This window comes from Boleophthalmus pectinirostris, unplaced genomic scaffold (genome assembly GCF_026225935.1).
Source record: "Boleophthalmus pectinirostris isolate CB_2022bp ecotype Guang Dong unplaced genomic scaffold, ASM2622593v1 HiC_scaffold_2, whole genome shotgun sequence".
Classification (NCBI taxonomy): Eukaryota; Metazoa; Chordata; class Actinopteri; order Gobiiformes; family Gobiidae; genus Boleophthalmus; species Boleophthalmus pectinirostris.
This window is the reverse complement of record NW_026571152.1, coordinates 3,474,789-3,496,920: the sequence shown is the minus strand read 5'-3', so window position 1 is coordinate 3,496,920 and position 22,132 is coordinate 3,474,789. Positions and strand designations below refer to the sequence as shown.

Genomic DNA, 22,132 nt, shown 5'->3' with positions numbered 1-22,132 from the left:
AAGAAGGAATTAAAAGAAAGAATGCATTTTAAAGACTTTCCACTTGATATCATGAACAAAAATGTGAACAAATTGCCTCTCACTTCCAATCTGTCCTAAAGACAAAGAAACTCATTTTAAAATGTGTTATTTTCCCTGTAATGATTTTTTAAAGAAGTATTTTAATTTTGTAACAGTGAAGCAGAAACTGTTCAACACATATGTTTTTTTTCATTGCAACTATATTTGAATCTTTTGGGAAGCGTTCCAAATATTGGTGGTGGAAAATTAAAGATAAAATTGCGGTGAAGATAAGCAAACAGACGGATATAAGAGTTGAATAGCAAAAACAGAGATCTCCATTTTGAAAAATTGTCAGTTTTTTTTTTTTTTTTACCATCCTCTAGAGATATCAATGACACGAACATATAGTGGATTTTATCAAGAAAGGTTGGAGTAATATTTTGATGGTAGTAAAATACATATGGCTTTTGAAAACATGACCATACTGAGAGTAAACTGCAAACCTCTGATGCTTTTTTCAGTCCAATCCAACTTTATCTGTAGAGCACATTTTACTTGTGATTTTATTTAATTTTTAATATTTAATTTGACCAAAGTGGCAAGGCAAATGTATTTGGACACACAATTCATACACAAAGCAGAGGTGGGACCAAGTCATCGTTTTGCAAGTGAACTCAAGTCTTTGACCTCAAGTCCGAGTCAAGTCCCAAGTCAAACACAGGCAAGTCCAAGTCGTGTCTCAAGTCACTGGTTTATAAGTCCAAGTCAAGTCCAAGTCGTCTGCTTTGAGTCATTTCAAGTCTTTAAATGAAAGTACCAAATATAGCTTAGACTTTTGTGTGAATCATTATGGTCAGAACAGGCCTCAAGTCCAAGTCAAGTCCCAAGTCACTGACCTTCAAGTCCAAGTCGAGTCTCAGGGCTTCGTCCATTTTATCAAGTCAAGTCACAAGTCCTAAAAATAGTGACTCAAGTCTGACTCGAGTCCAAGTCCAAACTTGCAAGTCCCACCTCTGACACAGAGTAATTCAAAGTGCTTCACAGAATAAGAAATACATTACAATCACAATACAAACAAATCAAAACATAAATAATCATCATAAAATTAAAAAGACAGAGACTTTAAATGAGAGAGAAGAGTGCAGAATGAAAAATGAAAACCTTTCAGTCATATGCAGCTAAACAGAAGTGTTTTGAGTCTGGATTTAAACAGAGTTAAAGTCGAGTCTGTCTCACATGTTGAGGAAGACTGTTCCAGGTTTTAGCTGCATGAATCTGAAACACTGACTCCCTGTGTTTAGTCGTCTCTTCTGCTGGTTAAAAGTGAGTAAAAGTGAGTTTTTAAATGAGACTTAAAAGCATCAAGTGAATGTCTCTTATCTGTTTTTGAAAATGAACTCTTGACTGGCTTTAGTGGTGGAGGCAGGAGGAAACCCACATCCCTGAGGTGGAAACCACAACATGTACAGCTCTTAAACCACCACACACCAGCGAGCACAAGGAGTTCTTTTCATGTTTACAGGTGGAAGCTGGAGGGTCCACAACCTGCTTGACTCCATGAAGATGTTATTTCTTTGCCTGGAATCTTCCACAATATGGCATCATTAGTCTTGTTAATTTTGCATCAGCGCTCCTGTAACTATCCTGATATCATCTTATCTCCACGGAGATGGAGATGCTACTGTGGAACATACCAGGCGAAGCAAGAACATTTTAACAGAGACAAGAACATGGGGTTATAAAATTTTTATTTGTATTTATTTATATGGAGGATAAGCTCCTTGAGATGTCTCACCATCTTGTTTTTGTTGTGGACCTTATAGTTACAAAAGCAAAAGACAGACACAGTAAGGCACACACACACATGCGCACACACGCGTGCGCACACACGCGTGCGCACACGGGAAAAACAATCCAAGATATAGTATTTTGAATGGGATATGAATACATTAATGATGTGGTTTATGTTATTTTCATGTTATTTTGTATCCAGCCCTAATTTTTTTCCCCTCTAGAAATTGTGTCTGAAAATATTCTGCTACCAAATGCTTTAATTTCACACCATGACAATCGTGATTACACACATTTAAAAAAAAAAAAGACACGGTTTCATCTGCAGAGTTACAAAAAGTGCAGGTAGGATCTCCTAATTAAATCTGTTCAGTGGAATATTTAGCAACAATGGGTGCCATGTTTAACAAGATCTTATCTTCTTCCATGGCTGGCGCCTGCTACACAAACTGGGGAGAGATGTATCTGCAGAGAGAAAAATGGAGGGAGCCACGGAGCGATCGGGAATAATATGTTCAAATCATATTCAAATGTTTAAGCTGCTGGTAAAGCTGCAAAACATGGGGCATTTCAGTGTAGGTACTGAAGTTTGAATCCTCTCAGATGGAGAAAACAGTCAGCCCAATAAAATAACAATGACCTCTTAATTTTAGGGGTGTGTATATCGAAATATTGATTATCAATATCATGGGCTGCTGTATTAATATATCACCAAGAGTATTTTTGGTATATTTTAGTAAATTATTTTGTTACAGCTGGGTCCGGTCAAGCAGTAACGGAGGGAAACCGGGGCAGATTTTTTTACATTCAAATGTCTCTTATTCAGAAACTAGAGGGACTATTGAAATAAGTAAAATATCAGAATGTAGGAAAGAGTTACACTCCAACAGGGTCAAGTTAAACCTGTGATATTCTTTCAAGTTGTTGACAAAAAATTGTCGGTAACACAGGGAATGAAATATGCAGCACTTTTTGGGCAATAAATCCAAACAGTGATAACTCTTGGTTCTCACTTCCATATCCTTAACAAACTGGTTTGAATATTTGCTTCATATAGTTTTCTACCATATGGTACAAGATTAGGTTGAAAAACCTCTTACTTTTTGACTCATGAGATTTTTTATTAAGAAAGGTCATGGTAACGGAGAGAAAATTGTACAAACAAGTAGAAGGTGCAGGATTTTACATCATTTGTCGCTTTTTTCTTCCAAATACTTTATTACTTCAAAATGAAAGGAAACTATTTCTATAAAATATGTCAGTCCTTCCAAGCAAATTTTTATCATTTTAAATATGATTAAAAAAAAAAAAAAAACCTTCATCAACAGTTCAAAGATGGAATAACACAAGATATGATGAAATACATCCATTTATTGACATGATTTGCAGGTCTTTGAAATTTCGGAAATAATTTTTGTTCCATGTTTCATACATGGTCTGTTTAAAACGTATGGAACTTTAGAACCAAAAACGGTACAGAAAAAAGGTCAACAGTTTCATAAACTAGAGTACATATGTATCTGTTCAATACATTTTTATATCAGATGCATTCACTTGAATTTTTGGCCTTGATGTATAGTACTTCTGCTTGACCGGGCCCAGCTACAGTTTCGTTGCTTGGAAACTCGAAACTCGTGTATGTGACACATTTGACATTTTCACTGTTTTGATGATTAAAATGTTTGTGTTTCATATGAACAGGCAGGCTGAGGAGGCAGGGAGCTGGCCGACTTCTCCAGAGGCAACGGCAGACAACCACGGAGACACCTGGGTGAAAACAGGAACAGGTAAGTCCAAAACTAGCAGCAAGCAAAATGGATACATATCCAAGAGCCTGATAGAACTGAACAGGACAGAATTATCTGGCAAAGTGAGAAGACCAGGGCTAAATACAGAGGCTGATGAAGGAATTGATTGCAGGTGTGTCTCATCTGCTCTGGAAGAAGCCACGCCCCCTGCCACACTCAAGCTCCTCAACAAAAGGGGGAGGGGGAGAGAACAAAAACCAAATCCTAACAGTCATGTTCTATTTCACCAGCCCCTCCATCCCCAAAGATCTCAGATTCCTCATTCAGACTCTCATTATGTTGGCAAAGTATCATATACACAAAACCAAATGGGCTCAAAATAAACCAAATATTCATCAGTATAATATCGAAATCCAGCAATATTTTCAAAGAATAAAACAGGTCCAAAACAAAAAAGCAGTTAAAACTTACAATATCTATAAGAAGTATAGAATAGCTTTATTTAATTTATGACATTATTTTTATTTTTTATTTCATTCCTTCTGCTTTCCTGTATAATAAATTGCAAACCACCCCCATAGAGTAGGAAAAAAATAATAATAATAAAAATAAAAAGACGTGTATGTATGTATGTTTATGTATGTTTATGTGTATGAATGTATATGTATATTTTCCCTCCCTCCCTCCTGCCATAACTGTAAACTGGACTTTGCATTGATGCCACAGCAATTCCATCTGCACTTCATAATGTATATAACTCTGATGTTTTGTCTTGCTGCTATGTTTTCTGCAATGCTAAAAAAATTTTTTTTTTTTCTCTTGTGTGTTTTTTTTTTTTTTCCACTGTTGATGTGGCTGATCAAGAAAAAAAAAAAGGAACAGGTGAGTTTTGAACCCCAGCCTCTCATGTCCTAACTCAGCACCTAACGGCAGGAGATTTTGCTCCACCAGTTCACTGGTGCTGAAGTTTGGTATTTAGAGGAATATACTGGGAAAACACTTAGGCTTTGAGCAGTGTCTTATTTTATTTTATCTTTTTTCATCAGTGACATCATCAACAGTGACAAAAAAAAAAAAAAAAAAAAAAAAAAAAAAAAACTCAAGAGAAATCAAAATACGATTTTTTTAAGAAAAAAAATGTTAAAAAAAAAATTGTAGATTTTTTTTTTTTGTAAAAAATAATTATTTGTTTTTTGAGTTGGTGAAAAAAACAAACACTTGACCTGCCTCTTGTTTATTTTTCTCTTGCCTCTCAGGCCTTCCGTATTTTCTGTAATAAAAAGAAAAAAAAAGAAGAAGAAAAAAAAAGCATTTTCTTCCTGTCATTTCTTCCATTGTCCAGCAGATGGCGGTGTGTTCTGTCTGCACGATCGGTCTCTGTTTACGGAAGTCCGAATGACGTGTCACTGTGCGCTGAGGCATTGTGGGAAGGCGAGAGGAGCTGACACGGCCGCAGCTGATGGCCAACGGCCGCTCCATTTGACAAATATATCCACATTTCAGCATGTTTTACCCGAGGATGCCTCTCAAACGCGTCGATCTGCAGCGTGTGTGAGCCGGGGACACATGAGCCCGGCCCCTCGCCTCTCCTGCGCTTCGGGAGAGATCCAGCGGGACATAGTGTTCATGGACCGACGCGTTTTGGCAGGATTTTCGTAAAGGGAGACGAATAAACGTCGATTTTCTGAGTGAGCTGGGGGCGAATGCTAACCTGCATTCCTTAAGATCTAAACCTGATTATTGTATTTGTCTAAAACACCGTCACGATGTCGACGAGCAGCCCCGAAGCCGTGAAGAAATTGCTGGAGAACATGCAGACGGACTTGCGCTCTCTGTCCATGGAGTGCAAGAAGAAATTCCCCCCCGTCAAAGAGGTGAGTTAGCCGGGCTGGTTAGCATCTTCAGACGCTGCTGCTTCGTGCTGTTCCATAACATGTTTTCTGGGAACATTTGTGATTTGAAGTCGTGTTTTTCCGCTTTTATAGGCCACAGTAGCTCGGTGTGTCAGCTCATAGAGCCATGTCTACATCCATGTCAGCCTCAGGACGGTTTGTGGCTCTGCGCGTGGAAACACACCATATCATTACAAGTGTACGCGGGAAATGAAGTCATTTCACGTATTTTAATAATAATAATTGCCAAAATATCTTCTCTTAACTATAAAACGTAAGGTTATTATGTCAAAAGTTACAGCAAAGCTAATGTGTGCCACTCAAACTAATCACGCCGCGAGTCTAAACAGCTAATGGTTTAAAGGTGCACTGTGGAACCTTTCTGCGGGTGCGCACCTGCTCGTCTCCATGGAGATGTTACTGCGTTGTCTCAAATGTTCCACAGTATGACAGTATGACATTAAGACTATATCTTACCTTTATTACAGTTTTTATTGCTGTAAAATACCTTGAAAAACGTATATTCTTACTGTGAGTGGGGTCGCCCCTCCACAGATCGGACCTGTAACTTGACCTGGTGGCATCACCTGCAGACACTAAACCAGAAGTTGCATAGTGCCGCTTTGAAATGACTCGTGTCCTTCAGCATGATTCAGGATATATTTGCTTTTTAAACACTATTTGTTTTATGCCACTTTATTGTTGACACACTTTCACTTGGACGGACTTTTCTGTCCAGCGGTACACTACACAGATACTTAAGGACACAGTACACACTATAGACCAGACCTGGGCATTGTTCAGCTCCGAGGCCACATACGACCCTTTGGTTGACTCTGACCAGCCCCTTTAAACTCCTTTGTAATTATAAAATAAACATGTTTTATCATTTTACCTCATGCATGGACTAAAGCTGCATTGTTTTTATTCTAGAGGTGTTTTTTATGTTTTTTTTTTTTTTTTTAAGACAACCTCACTTTTTCATTGCTTAGTCATAACATAAACTCTTCCCAGTCTAACCAGCGCAATTAATATTATGCAGAATTGAGTTCAGCATTTAGGCCTCCACAATATTTTCTGTTTCTGATGTGGCTCATGGAAAAATTAAATGCCCATGCCTGCCATAAACAATGATATGCACATGTTTGACACACTTCTGCTGTGATTTGTCTGCTGTTATTTTTAAGCACGTCATGTTTATTGAGTTTTATCTATTGTTTTAATGAGATATAGGTTGTAAACTTGAACTTACACATGATTTACAGAGTCCACTTGAGTTTTAGATCATGAATAAGATTGTACACAGCGCATTAGCATAGCGGAGGCAAATGTATGGATGACATACAGTATGTTGGCCATATTCAATCGTTTTTTTTTTAATATTACACTGTGGTTTGTATGAGATCAAGGCCATTTTCTGTCCTGTTTGTGTTTTTTCCCAATCCTTTTTTTTTAGCTTTTGACTTTACGTGTTGAATGTAATTTTCCTGCTGACTTGAGTTCACCAAGGCAGCGATGCGTGTCTGCAGTGATGTCATGTTGTGGTTTGAGAATACCACTGATCGTAGAGTAACGTCATAGCACTTACAGTAACATCATAGCACTGTCAAAGCCGGTTTGAACCACTTTACTTCATAAAATCTAAGACTTCCTGAACTTTAAGCTCCTTTCCAGACAGAAGGAACATATTTCAGAGACTAAATGAGAGTGAAATTAGGATGCAAATATTGTAACTATGGTAAATAGAAACAACACAGTCGAGTGGTAATGAAAGATTCTGCATTATGATTGAACTATTTAATGAATTTTAAAAAACACATGTAAATATACTCACTGGTCAAGAATGAACTCATGACTCATTTAAGTTATACAGTTGTAGAATCTCTACTGTATCCTGTTTTATTTATTTTTCTCAGAAGTATGTAACCTTGTCCTTGGATTCTGCACTTGAGCAGAACCTCCTCTCTATTCCGCGAAGCCACTTTCCCAGAAATGATAACTTCAATGTTGAAATGCTTATAGAAAACAAAGCTAAGTGCACATTAGCAACTGATTTCAGACTCGATTTTGATTCTAAGGAAAAGGCTTTCATGAGTGCTTGCTACAGATATCACAATATTTAAAAAAAAAACCCTCAATATTACAGACAAGAGCTTATAATTATTCACAAAAAATAACAGAACTTTTTAGTATCAGTACCTAAGGCTGTGCAATTAATTGAGTTTTGATTGCGATTTTGATTTGTGTGTCCAACGATCTCCAAACTCATGAAACGATAAAGCTTAACAAAGTTTATGTTAAGCTATTTTTATATGAATAAGTGTTTATTTAATTTTTTAAATATAGAGATTGTAGAACAGCTGGATATATAGTTAATTTTGGATACATTTATGTTTTTCTGCCTTATTTCATGTTCAAAGTATATATTTATTTATTCATTTTATGTTTTATACATTGTAAAATTGCTCTAAGGTTCAGATTTGTAGCCTATATTTATTTTCAATTTGAAAGTGTGTTTTTATTTTGGGGCCGGGTATCATTGTGAAGCTGCCGATAAGATACATACCTCGATACAGTGCTTTTTTGGTTCTATACAATATATTTCAAATTGATTCGATATGGTTGAATAAAAAATAGTGGCTAAATCATGGCTGTGACACTAAAAGTCTTTGTTTAACCAAATTTTGTGCAAAAGTGGATATGAAACACAAACATTTTAATAATCAAAACAGTGAAAATGTCAAATGTTTCCCATGAATTCATTTTTTTTCTTCTGAACAAGCAAAACACTATAGCGCTGTAACAAAATATGTTTTTTTTTTTTTTTGTTGTTGGTTTTTTTTGAGAGAATGAGAGATAGAGAATTGCTGAATACATGTATCTTGTAACAAACAAAAACAACAACAACAACAACAAAAAAAATCATTTGAATAATCCTGATTTCAATATTGACCAAAATAATCGTGATAATGATTTTATCCATAATCGAGCAGCTCTATCGGTGCCTGTTTTAGCATTAATTAGTATCTGTATGTTATTACTATTTTTAACTTCATTAGCAACACTTTGGTCTGTAGTTTAATACTCATTTGTAGACAGAAATGACTGGATGTGCAGTATTAAACACTTGTAACACCAGCTCGTGAAAAAGCGGCCGGAGTGATGTGAGTACAGGTCTGTCTTTCATGCTTCTCTGAATCAGAGTTTCTGTTGACCTGAACACGGCTGTAAAGACTCTCTCTCTGTTGGGCTCTGGCTTACCCCTACTGTTACTACTACTACTACTACTACTACAGCTACTACTACTACTACTACTACTACTACTACTACTACAGCTACTACTACTACAAAAAGTACTGCATTCAGGGTCAGATGTGGAGAAGGGTCCCCAGGCACTTCACTAAAAGATGGGTGAAAAAGACACAGGGAGAACATGCAAAGCCCACACAGAAAGGACTGTAGAGCTGCAGATGTGACAGAAGAGTAAGTGTCGTTTATGGGGGAAGAAGTTTGTCTCATTACGTCAGGAACAGATGAAAATGGGCCTTTTGTGTCGTGTAGTGCTGCCATGTGGGGCTCGAGTGCAGGCACGGAGAGAACAGCACTGTGCAAAGCGGGGCTAAAGCGGGGCTAAAGCGGGGCTAAAGCGGGGCTAAAGCAGAGCTCAAGCGGGGCTAACAGGTCAAATGCAGGGCTAAAGGAGGTCTAAAACAGGGCTTAAACAGGACAAAAATCAGACTAAAGTCAAGACTAAAGCAGGACTAAAGTGGGGCGAAAGCACGTCAAATGCAGGGCTAAAGCAGGCCAAATGCAGGTCAAATGCAGGGCTAATACAGGGCTTAAGCAGATCAAATGCAGGTCTAAAGCAGGTCAAATGCAGGGCTGAAGCAGGTCAAATGCAGGGCTAAAGCAGGTCAAGTGCAAAGCTAAAGCAGGTCAAATGCAGAGCTAAAGCAAAACTAAAGCAGGGTTAAAGCAGGTCAAATGCAGGACTAAAGCTGAACTAAAGCTGGTCAAATTCAGCTCTAAAGCAGAACTAAAGCAGAACTAAAAACAGGCTTAAAACAGGGACTAAACTAAATATATAACAAATATTTAAACTGACGACAGTTTTATTTAATTATAAAAAAATAATTGACTCTTGAGTGTGCTGGGGAGGTGGGGGTGTGTTGTGGTCGTGTTTAGCCCAGTGAAGAGCTCCCATCTGGGACTATCAGACGGAGATGCAGCCCCAGCCTCACGGAGCTCCTGCACATATTGATTGTTCTTCAGCTGTTTCCTGGTGTGTCCCTGGAGACTACAGTGACTCAAGGGTTTCATCTGCATGTGGTTAGATTGTGGGAACGGACTGGACTGCTCAGTGCAAGTCATGATTACTTGGAATGATGCTGACAGAAGTCAACTTGTAGAAGAGGCAGAGACATTGTAATTGTAATTTTTTCATGTACCGTATTTTCTAGGGCTGGGTATCATTATGAAGTTGCCAATACGATACATACCTCGATACATAGGCCATGACACGATACATATCTCGATACAGTGAGCTTTTGATTCAATAGGATATATTTCAAATTGATTCGGTACAGTTCAATAAAAATAAAGACTAAATCATGTCTGTGATACTAAAAGTCTTTGTTAAACCAATTTTTGTGCAAAGTTCATATGAAACACAAACATTTTATTCATCAAAACAGTGAAAATGTCAAATGTGTTGCATAAAAAAGTTTCCTTCTTCTAAACAAGCAACAAAACTGTAGCTCTGTAACAAAATAATTTAGTAAAATATACCAAAAATACTCTTGGTGATATATCGATACAGCAGCCCATGATATCGATACTGTATCATCACATTAAGCGATACGATATATCGATATTTCAATATTTTTGCACACCCCTAGTATTTTCTGCACTATAGGGCGTGCTCTTAAGCCTCCAACCCCATCAAAACACCACTGCGCCTCGCAATCCAGAGCACCCTATACACGAATCCACTCGGGTGTCCCAGCACGACTTCGGTAAACTACAAAGCTGCACCGCCAACAGCGCACGCAAACACACACGGAGCAGACAGCGACCGCACAGCGAAAAACACCCACAGACACACTCCACTCATCACTCCACGCGAATGAGGAACGGAACGGAGGAACGAACCAAAAAAGCGAGCGCGATGTGCCACTTCTAGACACAATTTAAAGGGATAGTTCGGGATTTTTGACATAAATCTGTATGTCATCCCCATGAGCAGTGTCGTGCATCTACACTAACTTACCTCCGACAGCGTCCAGTGAGCCGAGATACTGGCCGTTTTCGGTGCTGAGGAAAGTAGTCCGGCAAGTTGGCTGGGAACAGTAAAATAAAGCTTTTTTCTTCTCAAAACAATCTGTGTTTAAAAGAGTGATACATTTGCATCACAAAACCATCGTCCTCCAAAAAGTCAGACCTCATAATCACTTGGCACTATTTTCTCTCTGTTTGTATCACTGCGCGCTGCCACCAGGTGACAGCCGCGCATGGATCCATCATTTTCTTCAGTTGTTCGGCAGTGTTTACATGTGCACACCGCCGCGACGCGAGAAAGCTAACGTGAGAGCTAGAGCCATAAGTATATAAGCCTTTATAAGATACATAAGAATATATATATAAAAAAATGGTGCAAACTCTTGATTATCCAGGATGTGAACCAGGAGTGGCTGTCACCTGGCGGCAGCGCGCAGTGATACGCAGTGATATTTTATACAGTCCCCAGCCAACTTGCCGGACTACTTTCGTCAGCACCGAAAACGGCCAGTATCTCGGCTCACTGGACGCTGTCGGGGGTAAGTTAGTGTAGATGCACGACACTGCTCATGGGGATGACATACAGATTTATGTCAAAAATCCCGAACTATCCCTTTAACAGCTGAGTCATTGTGAACACGCCGACAATCCATTGGTCCCAGACAGCACCCTCCCTACACGCCACAACTGAACAAAGCCCAGAGTCACCGTGAACGCCACAAACAAACAAACAAACCCACTGACACATCCAACTGTTGTGTTTCCTTTAATGTCCGGTGTGGTTAATTTGTGATAAAAATTTGAAAATAGACCATTTAATGACAGTGCGCCTTATAATCCAGAGCACCTAATAGTGCGTAAAATACGGTATTTTTGATTCATGTTATGAAACTCATTAGAACATTGACTTTGTGGTTTGTGAGGTAGATTAATTGGCCATATTTAACCAGAATTTATTCACTTTTTAAGATTTTCTTTTTAAAGTTTTGCAACAAATGCAGCCAGGAATCAGATATTATAATCCTGATTGGATGACTGTACAGCCCTACTGGTGGTTTTCATACTGTGGTGCTGTCTGACTCTTAGATGGGGGCAAGGGACAGATTTCCCTGTTGATTACATTGTACTTGGTCATGAAATATACATTCCATTTTCTTCCGCTTATCCGGGGCCGGGTCACAGGGGCAGCAGTCTAAGCAGGGACTCCCAGACTTCCCAGAGTTCTTCACCCCAGACACTTCCTCCAGCTCCTCCAGGGGAACCCCAAGGTGTTTCCCAGGCCAGCGCAGAGACATAGTCCCTCCAGTGTGTCCTGGGTTTTCCCTGGAAGTTAAATTAGTGACTAGACCAAAAGTTAAATTAGTGACTAGACCCATTATACAACAACAAAACAATATGAAATGTAGCTGCCCCGTCTGTGTTAAATGTTATTGTCCTATAGAATGTTGTAATGTTATCTGAAACCCAGCAATAGGATGTGGTCATTTTATTGTTATCTGCAGTGATTGCATAATGACTCAGGGCTGGAGCCTGTATTCCTGTACCAATTATAATAGAATTTTTGTCTTAGAAATAACCAAGAGAAATTTTGAAACTTGTTGCATTTCGTTGCAAATCTCTTGGTACAATTTTGTATCTACACAGCACAATAACTAAACCAAATGCTCTTTTACAGTAAGTCCCTCCCACATTAAGCCAGACATTCCTTCAGCTCTCTTCCTCTATTTGTCGCTATTTCTCCTTCACGACTTTTGCAACATTTGAGCACTTTTCTGGGCCAAGAGTCACCAGATGTTTTTTGACAGTTAACATCAAGGCTAAGTATAGAATATGCTTTTTGTGCCGCCCCCAAACCTGGAAAGGGTTCTATCTATTTGTATTTATATAAATATAATTACCTGGACTAGGGCTGCTGGGGTTCAAGAATGTCCCTTGCGGTAACTTTACGTGCCTGTGCACCGCGGAGTGTGCTGTGGAGCACAGAAGCCCATAAGAATACATGTACAAAAATGTATATAAAACCTAAGTGACAGACACATGCATGTGTAGTGTAATGTAGTTTTACAGACAACTTACGATCCCCAATATATTATATATGTATATATATATATATATATATATTATCCTGAAGTGAGTATCACCACTGTATACCTCCACAGAGTTGCCTGCAGGGGGCGCCTGCAAGCACTGTGTGTACCTTGAATCACCCCACTGAATCTAAATGAACATCTCAAGTTAGACATGGAGGAGTGGCACAGTGAATATTGACCAAACTGTTCACCAAGCCTGTTCTTTCACTGGGTACTGGTGATGCGCGGGTCGACATGGTTAATGATTATCCTGTGGTTATTCCATGGGTCTATAATAAGAATAAGATTTTATTATAGTTCAATGGGTTAACCCCGCTGCATGGGGCCTCATTGAAATGCACAATGCAGTTACTGCGGTCACCTGTACCCTCGGGCAGTGTGATCGATCGTACCACGGTATTGCAATATTGCAGTTTCCTCGACAGCCCCTGGCCTGGACATCTACCTAAACAGACGTGTTAGTCTGGGTCTAACGAGCTTGTTTAAGTATTGAAGTCCAATGAATATTTTTATTTCAGTTTCTAACATCTGTCAAAACCTATAGTAAAGAAAAATAGCTGTAATTTGGAGTTGTAATTTGGAGAAGTCAGTCTAAGTGTTTGAGATTTTTCAGTTTGTTGTTGCTGTGATGGTTTTGGTCTCTATAAAGCCACCCATGCAGTGAACACATTGTTATTGTTGTGTTGGTGAGTCACAGGCAGAGTCGGCCTGTACAATGGCCGCCGTTCACTCCAGGGAAACATGCACAATAAAGTGTTAAGTCCACTGTCAGCTCCCACGGTGCTATGGGCTTTTTCAGCTCTTATGAGTTCTTGTGAACATTTAAAGGTAACTAAAACATCTTAAGCTTGCCCAGTATTTTTGCCTGTATCAGCTTTGAGAAGGAGTTTGTTAGATTGTGAAATATGATATTTTGTTGGATTTTACTACATTAAAAACCTTTTAAAGATAGTTCAGGTCTGTGGAGATGCTGCTTTGCTCACAATAATGTTTTTGAAGGTATTCTCGGGCAATGAATACACCTGCAATTTGCTAAATGCAAGCCCTCTTTAAAAAAACATTCAAAATATAACACTATAACCATAAACACATTTCAGTTAATTTTTTTACACAACATAAATTATTGACAACATAAATCATCGCGCACTAGGCTAATAGTAAATCTCAATTTGTACAACAAAGACATTTCACATTGTTACCACCTGTTTTTCTTGTGTTATGTCGGCTTGTAGCTGTTGTTTTGAGACAGCCACTTGAGTTTCTGACGCACAAATATAAACCACTGAATATTTATCCAGTCTGATGTCAGGGCCTCCTGCTGTCAGCCCTGACATGTTTTCGTTTCTCCTCTCCTCCTGTTTAACACTCTGCTGGAAAAATATGTTTAGCTCTCACTTAGAATACTGTGGGATAGTGTTAGGCATTTGTTTTGAGCAAATATGTGAAGCACTGTTCATTCCATTACCAAAATTATTTTTTAATTTATTTATTTATAAGGGAAGCTGCTTGAGATGTAGCATCTCATTTGCGAGGGACTCTTAATACATGAACAAAAGTAGCATTTACAGAAAAGAAAGAAACAACAAATCAAAACAGAACGAAAGACAAACAAACAAAGACAACATTCACACAACACACAGACAGCATTCATACTATACAGTACAGAATCCTAAGATATACATACATCCCTCTGATTTTATCATCACCACACCTATATTTGTAAATTAGTGAAGAAAAACAAAAGAAACTCTATGTACAACAGAAAGTACATAGAACAAAAATGTATTTTTATCGAAAACAGAAGCAGTGTGTGTAAGTGTCTGAAGACTGACGCCTTAAACTGGTGGATTGATGTAATTGATCGGATTGAGGATGATAAGTTGTTCCGTTCATTTGGAGCTTTGAAGTTAAATGGTCTGCGGCCAGTTTCTTTTTTTTTATTTTTTTTTTATTATTATAGGAACATTAAACAATTATTGTTCAGTGTGACAGAAATGATATGCTGATCTAAATGGAATCAGAAACTCTTTTATGTAGGGTGGGAACTTTAAGTAATAACATTTAAACACAAATTGCAAAAAGTGTAAGTGTCTTCTAGATGTAAGAGACAGTGGTGTGTTCTATAGGGACGTCTTAATACAAACCTACATATACTGTTATAAATGACATCTAACAATCGAAGGTTAGAAGCTGAGGTGTTCTGATAAATTATGTCTGCGTAGTCGAGTATTGGTAGAGATTGGTAAATTATACTAAAGAGAAGGGACTCTACCTGATTTTTCCATGTAGTTGAGCAAAATTTATTTGCCCTGGTACACATGTATTGTAAAAAATAATGTGTAAAGCTGGCCAATTTATCAATATTCAAGATCAGTATCATTTTGCTGTATCAGTAGTAGAGCCGTGCTGCTGTTCTGCCTCATTTCCTGTCAGTTAAAATGCCCTGAGCTAATTATTGGGTCATTCCACGCCATTTCATCAAATTTCCAGAAAATCTCACGCATCATGTTTTTAAAAAATTTGAAAAAACTACCAGCTGGTCCCTTACCATCATGTACCAACCCTGTGAAATTTTAGTGATTTTCAATCAATACTTTTTAAGTTACAGCTCATTGAGTGAGGGAAGTATTTGTCAATTTACGGGCCCAAAATGCTTGTAATTTTTTCTCGTCCGTTTTCACAGGTCGATATCTCGGTAAGTATCACACATAGAGGGCTGAAATTTTGTTGTTCTCTACTCTGTGTTCAAATAACATCTATCGAAAGTTTGATATCTCATCTCATTGTCATTTTATATGAACTTAAAAATGAAAAAAAAAATAAAACTCATTCATTTCCATGGCCTACCATTTTTAGCCCCTTTTTAAACCTGCTTGTAGGTGTTGGAGACCCGTGAATTTTTTTTGAGAATCAAGATATGTACTAGGACTGTTAAAAAAAATTACCAAATGTTGAAAATTTGAAATATGTTATGTGTGAGGGTCTTGTTAAAAACAAGAAAACGCAACATGGTCCGATTTTCACATGTAATTTATGGCATGTGAGTAGTAATTTTTTCTTGAAAGACCAGAAAAAGACCTTTCATATGGTACCAAACATATGTATTTTATGAAGCTCCTTCAATTTAAGTGCTACTTACAGAGATATCGACGTGTGAAAACGACCTAGAAAAAATTACGTGTATTTTGGGCCCGTAAATTGACACATCCTCCCCTCACTAAATGAGCTGTAACTTAAAAAGTATTGACTGAAAATGACTAAAACTTCACAGGGTTGGTACATGATAGTAAGGGACTATTTGGTATGTTTTTCAAATTTTTTGAGATCGAAGTGCATGGGCCATTTGTTGAAATGGCGTGGAATGTGCCTATTGTGATCTGTGATACAATCATGATTCAGTTTAAATCTAAATAGTGCAAACTCTTCTTTCCTGGATTTAAACAATCATTTTTATCCTCCCCTTGAGCTTTTTACCAACTTGACTACCAACTAACAATCCATAATGAACAAACAAGTAAATACATTCAAGTAAATGAAACTCAAATCCCAATTTCATTCTGCACACCTCACTTATTCCTCACTCTTTCATCCAGCTCTTCGCACTTCTTTCCCTGTGGCTCTCATTACACAGACTCGTCAACCACACGTTCACCCAATGGAAACTCGAACTGTTACTGTGGTTCTTTTTTTTTTTTTTTTTGTGAGTCTGAATGTTTTCTCTCTGTGTCTCCCCCTTCAGGCCGCCGAGTCGGGGATTGTGAAGATTAAGACCATTGCAGCCAGGAACACGGACATACTGGCAGGTGAGTGACAGCTTCAAGGTAACATTTGCTTGTAAAACTCCAAAAAACTGCTTTATAACATATAAATAAAATAGCAACTTAGTGTCCGTAACCTTCCCAATGGACTCAGATAGCCAAAAGTGTACAGTTTATATATTATTCCATGATTTATTTATGCTCCAAAACATGAAGAAACAAACACACGCACATGCACATTTGTAGATATTTTTAGTCTGTGATCAATACAAGTGTTCATGATCTGGTTTAGGTGTTTTTAACAAAGAAGGTGAGTGTGAAAAACAGCTTGTGACTGTAATGTTATTTTGTAAAGTCTAATTTGAGTAAGACACAGCAGTGCACCCGGTTAGATTTACAGGCTGACTGAAAATGCAGCGTCCTGTGATGTTCTTGCCGTTCTTGTCGTAACATCTGTCTCACGCTCTTGTGGTCTGCCTGTCCCCGCAGCTCTGAAGGAGAACAGCTCGGAGGTGGTGCAGCCCTTCCTCATGGGCTGCGGAACCAAAGAGCCCAAAATCACACAGCTCTGTCTCGCCGCCATCCAAAGACTCATGTCGCACGAAGTGGTGTCCGAGGTGAGGGGTGTGTGGGGGTAAATTGTTGTGGCGAGAGAAGAGGAGGAGGCAGAGTGGGATGGTGGAGAGGAAGGCGAGAGAAAAGGATAGGGAGAAGAGGAGGAAGAAGGAGTAGTAGGAGTAGAGGGGGAGAACAGGAGGGGGAGAAAAGGGAGGACCAAGGACGTTAAGTGTAGCCAATAAAATGTGGCACAAACACACAGAGATGTTGTGTTCACCACAGTAAAAGTGGAGACCTGTTAAATTATTCATAGTTTAATTTGTTCTGTTGGTTGTCGGAGCCAATATTTACAAATCATTTATTACCACATGGTCAGGGATGTGGGGTGTGTGCTGTATTCACGCTCTGGATCAATACTCGATCAATACCCAATCATGTTGTGTAAATATAAGAAAGGTACTGTGGGTCATATTCTATGCAATAACAGGACAGCCGCGGGGTCTTAAATGTCTTACAAAGGTCTTAAATTTCATGTTCCTAAATTAAGGTCTTAAAAAGGTCTTACATTTTGTTGTCCGAGTCTTATTTTTTTCACGAAGGTCTTAAATTTCATTAGCCTATTTTTTTGTAAACTCAACCAGGCTGCAGTGTGATGTTAAACGGAGGGAAAAAACCAACAACAACAACGTGAAATCATGTAACCTGAATGAATGTCTAATTTGAAGTATACACAAACAATACTTTGGTTTCTGGCACCGAAGGCAATGAGTAAACCATCGGTTCAGTGGAGGAAGATGTTGGATGGATCATGGGGAAGTGTCGGCTTAATCCACAGTGACTCTTAGATTCTAGATGCAGTAGTTGGTTGGTCATTATTCGAATTGGATCTGATGTTTTTTGCCCGCATAATGGGAGCGAGGTTGGTCTTAATTTTCATTTAAGTGGTCTTTAAAAAGCTCTTAAAAAAGTCTTAAATTTGAGGTAGTCAAATCTGATGGTAACCTGAATAAAAGGCTAATCTGACTTTTATTTTTTCTTGTTTGGGAAATCGTCTTTTATCCAGACAGTTACAATCGATCTGATCGGGGTCAGATCTCCAGATGTTGAGCTGGTCTTGGTCTGAACCACCTTAACAGGAGGATTTGATCTATTGTGCAGGTTTTGGATGTGAGATCCATAGGTATATAATCAGTGTTGGGGAGTAACAGATTACATGTACCGGTGTTATGTAATCAGAGTACAAATTATGAGTAACTGTATTCAGTTATAGTTATCGTTTCAATGAGTGGTAATTGGTTTACAGTTACTTTGTTGAAATAAATAGATTACACAGCGGCATTTTCCTGTTTTCACATTTTGGACTAAATTAGGACTAAAACCAGGACTAAACCAGGACTAAACCAGGTCTAAACCAGGACTAAACCAGAATTAAACAACATGACACCTAACAGTAGGGTGGACATAATTAAAGGCAGCAGTGATTTCTCATAGAAATAATTTCTCTATCAATAATATTTTTAATCTGATTAAGGGAAGTCTGGGCTTTTTGTGTCTTTTAGCAGATTAAACATCTTCGTCTTTGCTTCTCTACAGCAAATAAAAGTCTGTTCGTAGAGACTTGGGCTCAACAGACAATTTGAAGAGAACAAACAAGAATTTTCAGGATGTCGTCTCTACATTCATGTAGTTTTAAAAAGCATGACAATATCAAATAATCCAAAATTTTCAGATTACGTTACTCACTTTAAGTAATTTAATGGATTCCGTTACAAACTACATTTTGGTGTATGTAATCTGTAATCTGTAGGGGAATACATTTTAAAAGTCACCTTCCCAACACTGTATATAATATCTATCCTTTGTTCCAGGCGGCTGCGGGAAACATCATAAACATGCTGTGGCAGCTGATGGAGAACGGGTTAGAAGAACTGAAGCTGCTGCAGACTGTCCTCGTGCTCCTCACCACCAACACTGTGGTTCATGATGAAGTCCTCTCCAAGGTACAACTGCCACTTTAGCATTGAGCTGCGATTTAGATTTTTTCTCTACTGCATTTTTCTGAGTCATACTTTTATTTTATATTATTTCTTAGGCTATTGTGCTGTGTTTCCGACTGCACTTCACCAAAGATAACATCACAAACAACACGGCGGCTGCTACGGTCAGACAGGTGGTCACTGTGGTGTTTGAGCGCATGGTGGCTGAGGACGAAAGGTTCAAAGGTCAGAGAAAAAAACACAGCATTTCAGCAAAGTTGAAACAGACTTTACATCTGGAGATCTAACTAACTTACGATGAAACACAGACCAAAAGTTTGTCCCCATAATGTTCGGGTTTGGCTGGAAGGTTTTACAGTTTGGCATTTAAAGCTTAATTTCGAATGGATTCACTTTGGAGTGGATCTGACTATAGTAAACTGTATGGCTCTCTTTGAGGGGTCTGGACTGGACCCTGGACAGAGCTTGAAAACATAACTGGGCTAGAAGGAGCCACACCAAACTGGGACAAGGCGGACCTAAGTGAACCGTGCCGATTCAAATGATGTATTCAATATTTTTTCCTTTTGCAGGGGGTTTATTTTTTATTACAAAAAAAAAAAAAGAAAAGAAAAATGCCAGCCTCTTCACAGATTTGACCTGTAACATGGCCTGGTGGTGTCACCTGCTTGTGTCTGTGGAGATAGATGAGGTTTATGCCATTCTGTGGAACATTCATTTCCTAGCAAAATAATCATATTAAGCAGGTGGTAAACCCTTCTTCAGAAATGTTACATACTCCACCTTTGCTTCATTTCTAAGAACTGATGATCTGTGTTCCATCTAAAACTTTTCTTTTTACATTTATTTGTGATTTTAGAAAATAAACAAATACCCAGTGATGCTCAAAACAGTTGTGGTAGAGTGTTTTTGTTGTTCTTTTTAAAGTATATTTGACTACTAGTATTTGTGATTTCTTGTAGGCATTGTGGAGCAGCCTCCTCCAGTCCAGGGAAACACTAATCGTCGGTCTGTCAGTACTCTCAGACCCAGTGCAAAGGACGCATACATGCTGTTTCAGGTATGACCACCAGGGAGCAGCCTTCTCTTTGTATCTGTCCACATTCCTCTGCTCTAAAAGACGCTGATTTATTTTGTACTTCTTTATTTTCAAACCATTTAGGTTAGGTAACACAATGTGGCTAGAAAACTATAGGCATTCCTGTTCCTACCAAGGCAATATTGTGTTTCAATGTTAATACTGAAAGTAATGTCAAAAACCTATCACGTATGACCACATTGTAAACCTAAAGACACACTTCTGTTTTGTACTTTAAATAATTTTATTGTTGTACATTATTTTGTTAACCAGTCTGCATAGTATGGAGAGGGATAAGATTGTTTTGCATGGACCTGGTTTATTTAATCCAGGTTTAGTCAGCCAGTTAAATCCCAAAGTTACTTGTGACCTTTTGGTAACGTAACTACACTTCAAAGGTAGAACTTTATCCACTTGTCCTTTATTTTGCTTCCCCTTCTTCTCCTTCACTTATTGTTTAGGTTTAAGCAGTAGCGCAGAGTAACTCAATAGCTTCCTCTGTGTCAGTCTACAGAAAAGTATGAATTACCTTACTGTTGTGTCTCTGTGCATGTCACTGCAGGATTTGTGCCAGCTGGTGAATGCAGACGCCCCCTACTGGCTGGTGGGCATGACTGAAATGACAAGGACATTTGGCCTGGAGCTTCTTGAGTCTGTCCTCAATGACTTCCCTGGAGTATTTCTGCAGGTCTGTTCAAACTATTGTGAATATGAATGTAACTATGGTTCTGTGAATTCTGCATGAGCTCCAGATCACGCTCTTGTCAGGAGGGATGACAAAGCACTATTATATGTAATGTTTGTGGTTGATGTGTGTTCTCCTCTGCAGCACCAGGAGTTCAGTTTCCTGTTGAAGGAGCGGGTGTGTCCTCTCGTCATAAAGCTCTTCTCTCCAAACATAAAGTTTCGTCAAGGCAGCACCAGCGCAGCCTGCCCCGCTCCTGTCGAGAAGCCCTACTTCCCCATCTGTATGAGGCTGCTCCGGGTCGTCTCTGTGCTCATCAAGCACTTCTACAGTCTGCTGGTACCACACACATTAACATCTTTTACAGGCTCCACTAACACTAGTTAAATATCAGAATATCTAAACAGAAAAGCCACACATACTGAACTGGTGATTGAATGAAAACTCTGTGGCTACAGAAGTATTTCACCACCACCAAGTGTGGAGTGAACGAATAAAACTACAGTGTAGCTGTTGTGTGACCTTTTTGAGCATTTGAAGTGCAGTCGAAGTTTAAAGCATTATTATTAGATCTCACCCTCCCAAAGATCACCTGTTAAAGCTGTACTCTGTAACATTTTGTGTGTAACTACATGCTATCTAAAAAACAACCAATCATTTCACCACAACTTTTTCAATTACATAAGATTAAGACGACTGCAATTATGATTTTGAGCTATGCAAAAACAAAAAAAAAACTAATTAAATAAACTAACTTCTAATCTTCATACTTTTTTCAAATGGCAATCTTCTATCAGTTGCAAATATATTACCAATAAACCACTCTACAATATTTAGACAGCAAACACGTACATCTCTGTTGTTACATTAATCTTAGGAACACAACATGAAAGTATTTTCCTGGACACAACACAGATGTTTAATTGATCTCGTCTGACTGGGATTAGTGCGTCAGTTTTGTCACAGTTCTGCTCCAGGCCCTTAAAAAGATTAGCTTTTTCATCTGTGCCTTCTTTCATGAGTATTCAATAAATCCCTTCAAATTAAAATGTTTCTATTTATATGCTTGGCTTGTAAAATGAGGGAAGCGTTTCTGGTGTCAACTTAAGTTCATTCCGAGGTCATTCTGGTTCACAGTTGTGCCTGCCACAACCAATTAGTTCAGCTGTGTATACCCAAATTCTCTCACTCTCAAATGGACATATAGCAAGAGAGTTACATTAAAACCCCAGCTGTTTTCTTGCTCTGCTCTTTT

The 22,132-nt window shown here is 38.5% G+C and overlaps 1 protein-coding gene across 2 annotated transcripts in view; it reads left to right on the top strand.

The window, feature by feature from the left end:
• The first annotated feature begins 4,959 nt into the window (after nucleotides 1–4,959).
• mon2 (MON2 homolog, regulator of endosome-to-Golgi trafficking) overlaps nucleotides 4,960–22,132 on the top strand; it is a 61,035-nt gene continuing 43,862 nt past the window's right edge. For both annotated transcript variants that reach the window (XM_055155199.1, XM_055155198.1), the window contains exons 1-8: nucleotides 4,960–5,416; nucleotides 16,541–16,604; nucleotides 17,049–17,176; nucleotides 18,986–19,117; nucleotides 19,210–19,339; nucleotides 20,077–20,174; nucleotides 20,755–20,880; nucleotides 21,022–21,216. In XM_055155199.1, coding sequence (XP_055011174.1) covers nucleotides 5,309–5,416; nucleotides 16,541–16,604; nucleotides 17,049–17,176; nucleotides 18,986–19,117; nucleotides 19,210–19,339; nucleotides 20,077–20,174; nucleotides 20,755–20,880; nucleotides 21,022–21,216 — 981 coding nt within the window. In that variant the 5' untranslated portion in view covers nucleotides 4,960–5,308. The remainder of the gene's footprint in view (nucleotides 5,417–16,540; nucleotides 16,605–17,048; nucleotides 17,177–18,985; nucleotides 19,118–19,209; nucleotides 19,340–20,076; nucleotides 20,175–20,754; nucleotides 20,881–21,021; nucleotides 21,217–22,132) is intronic.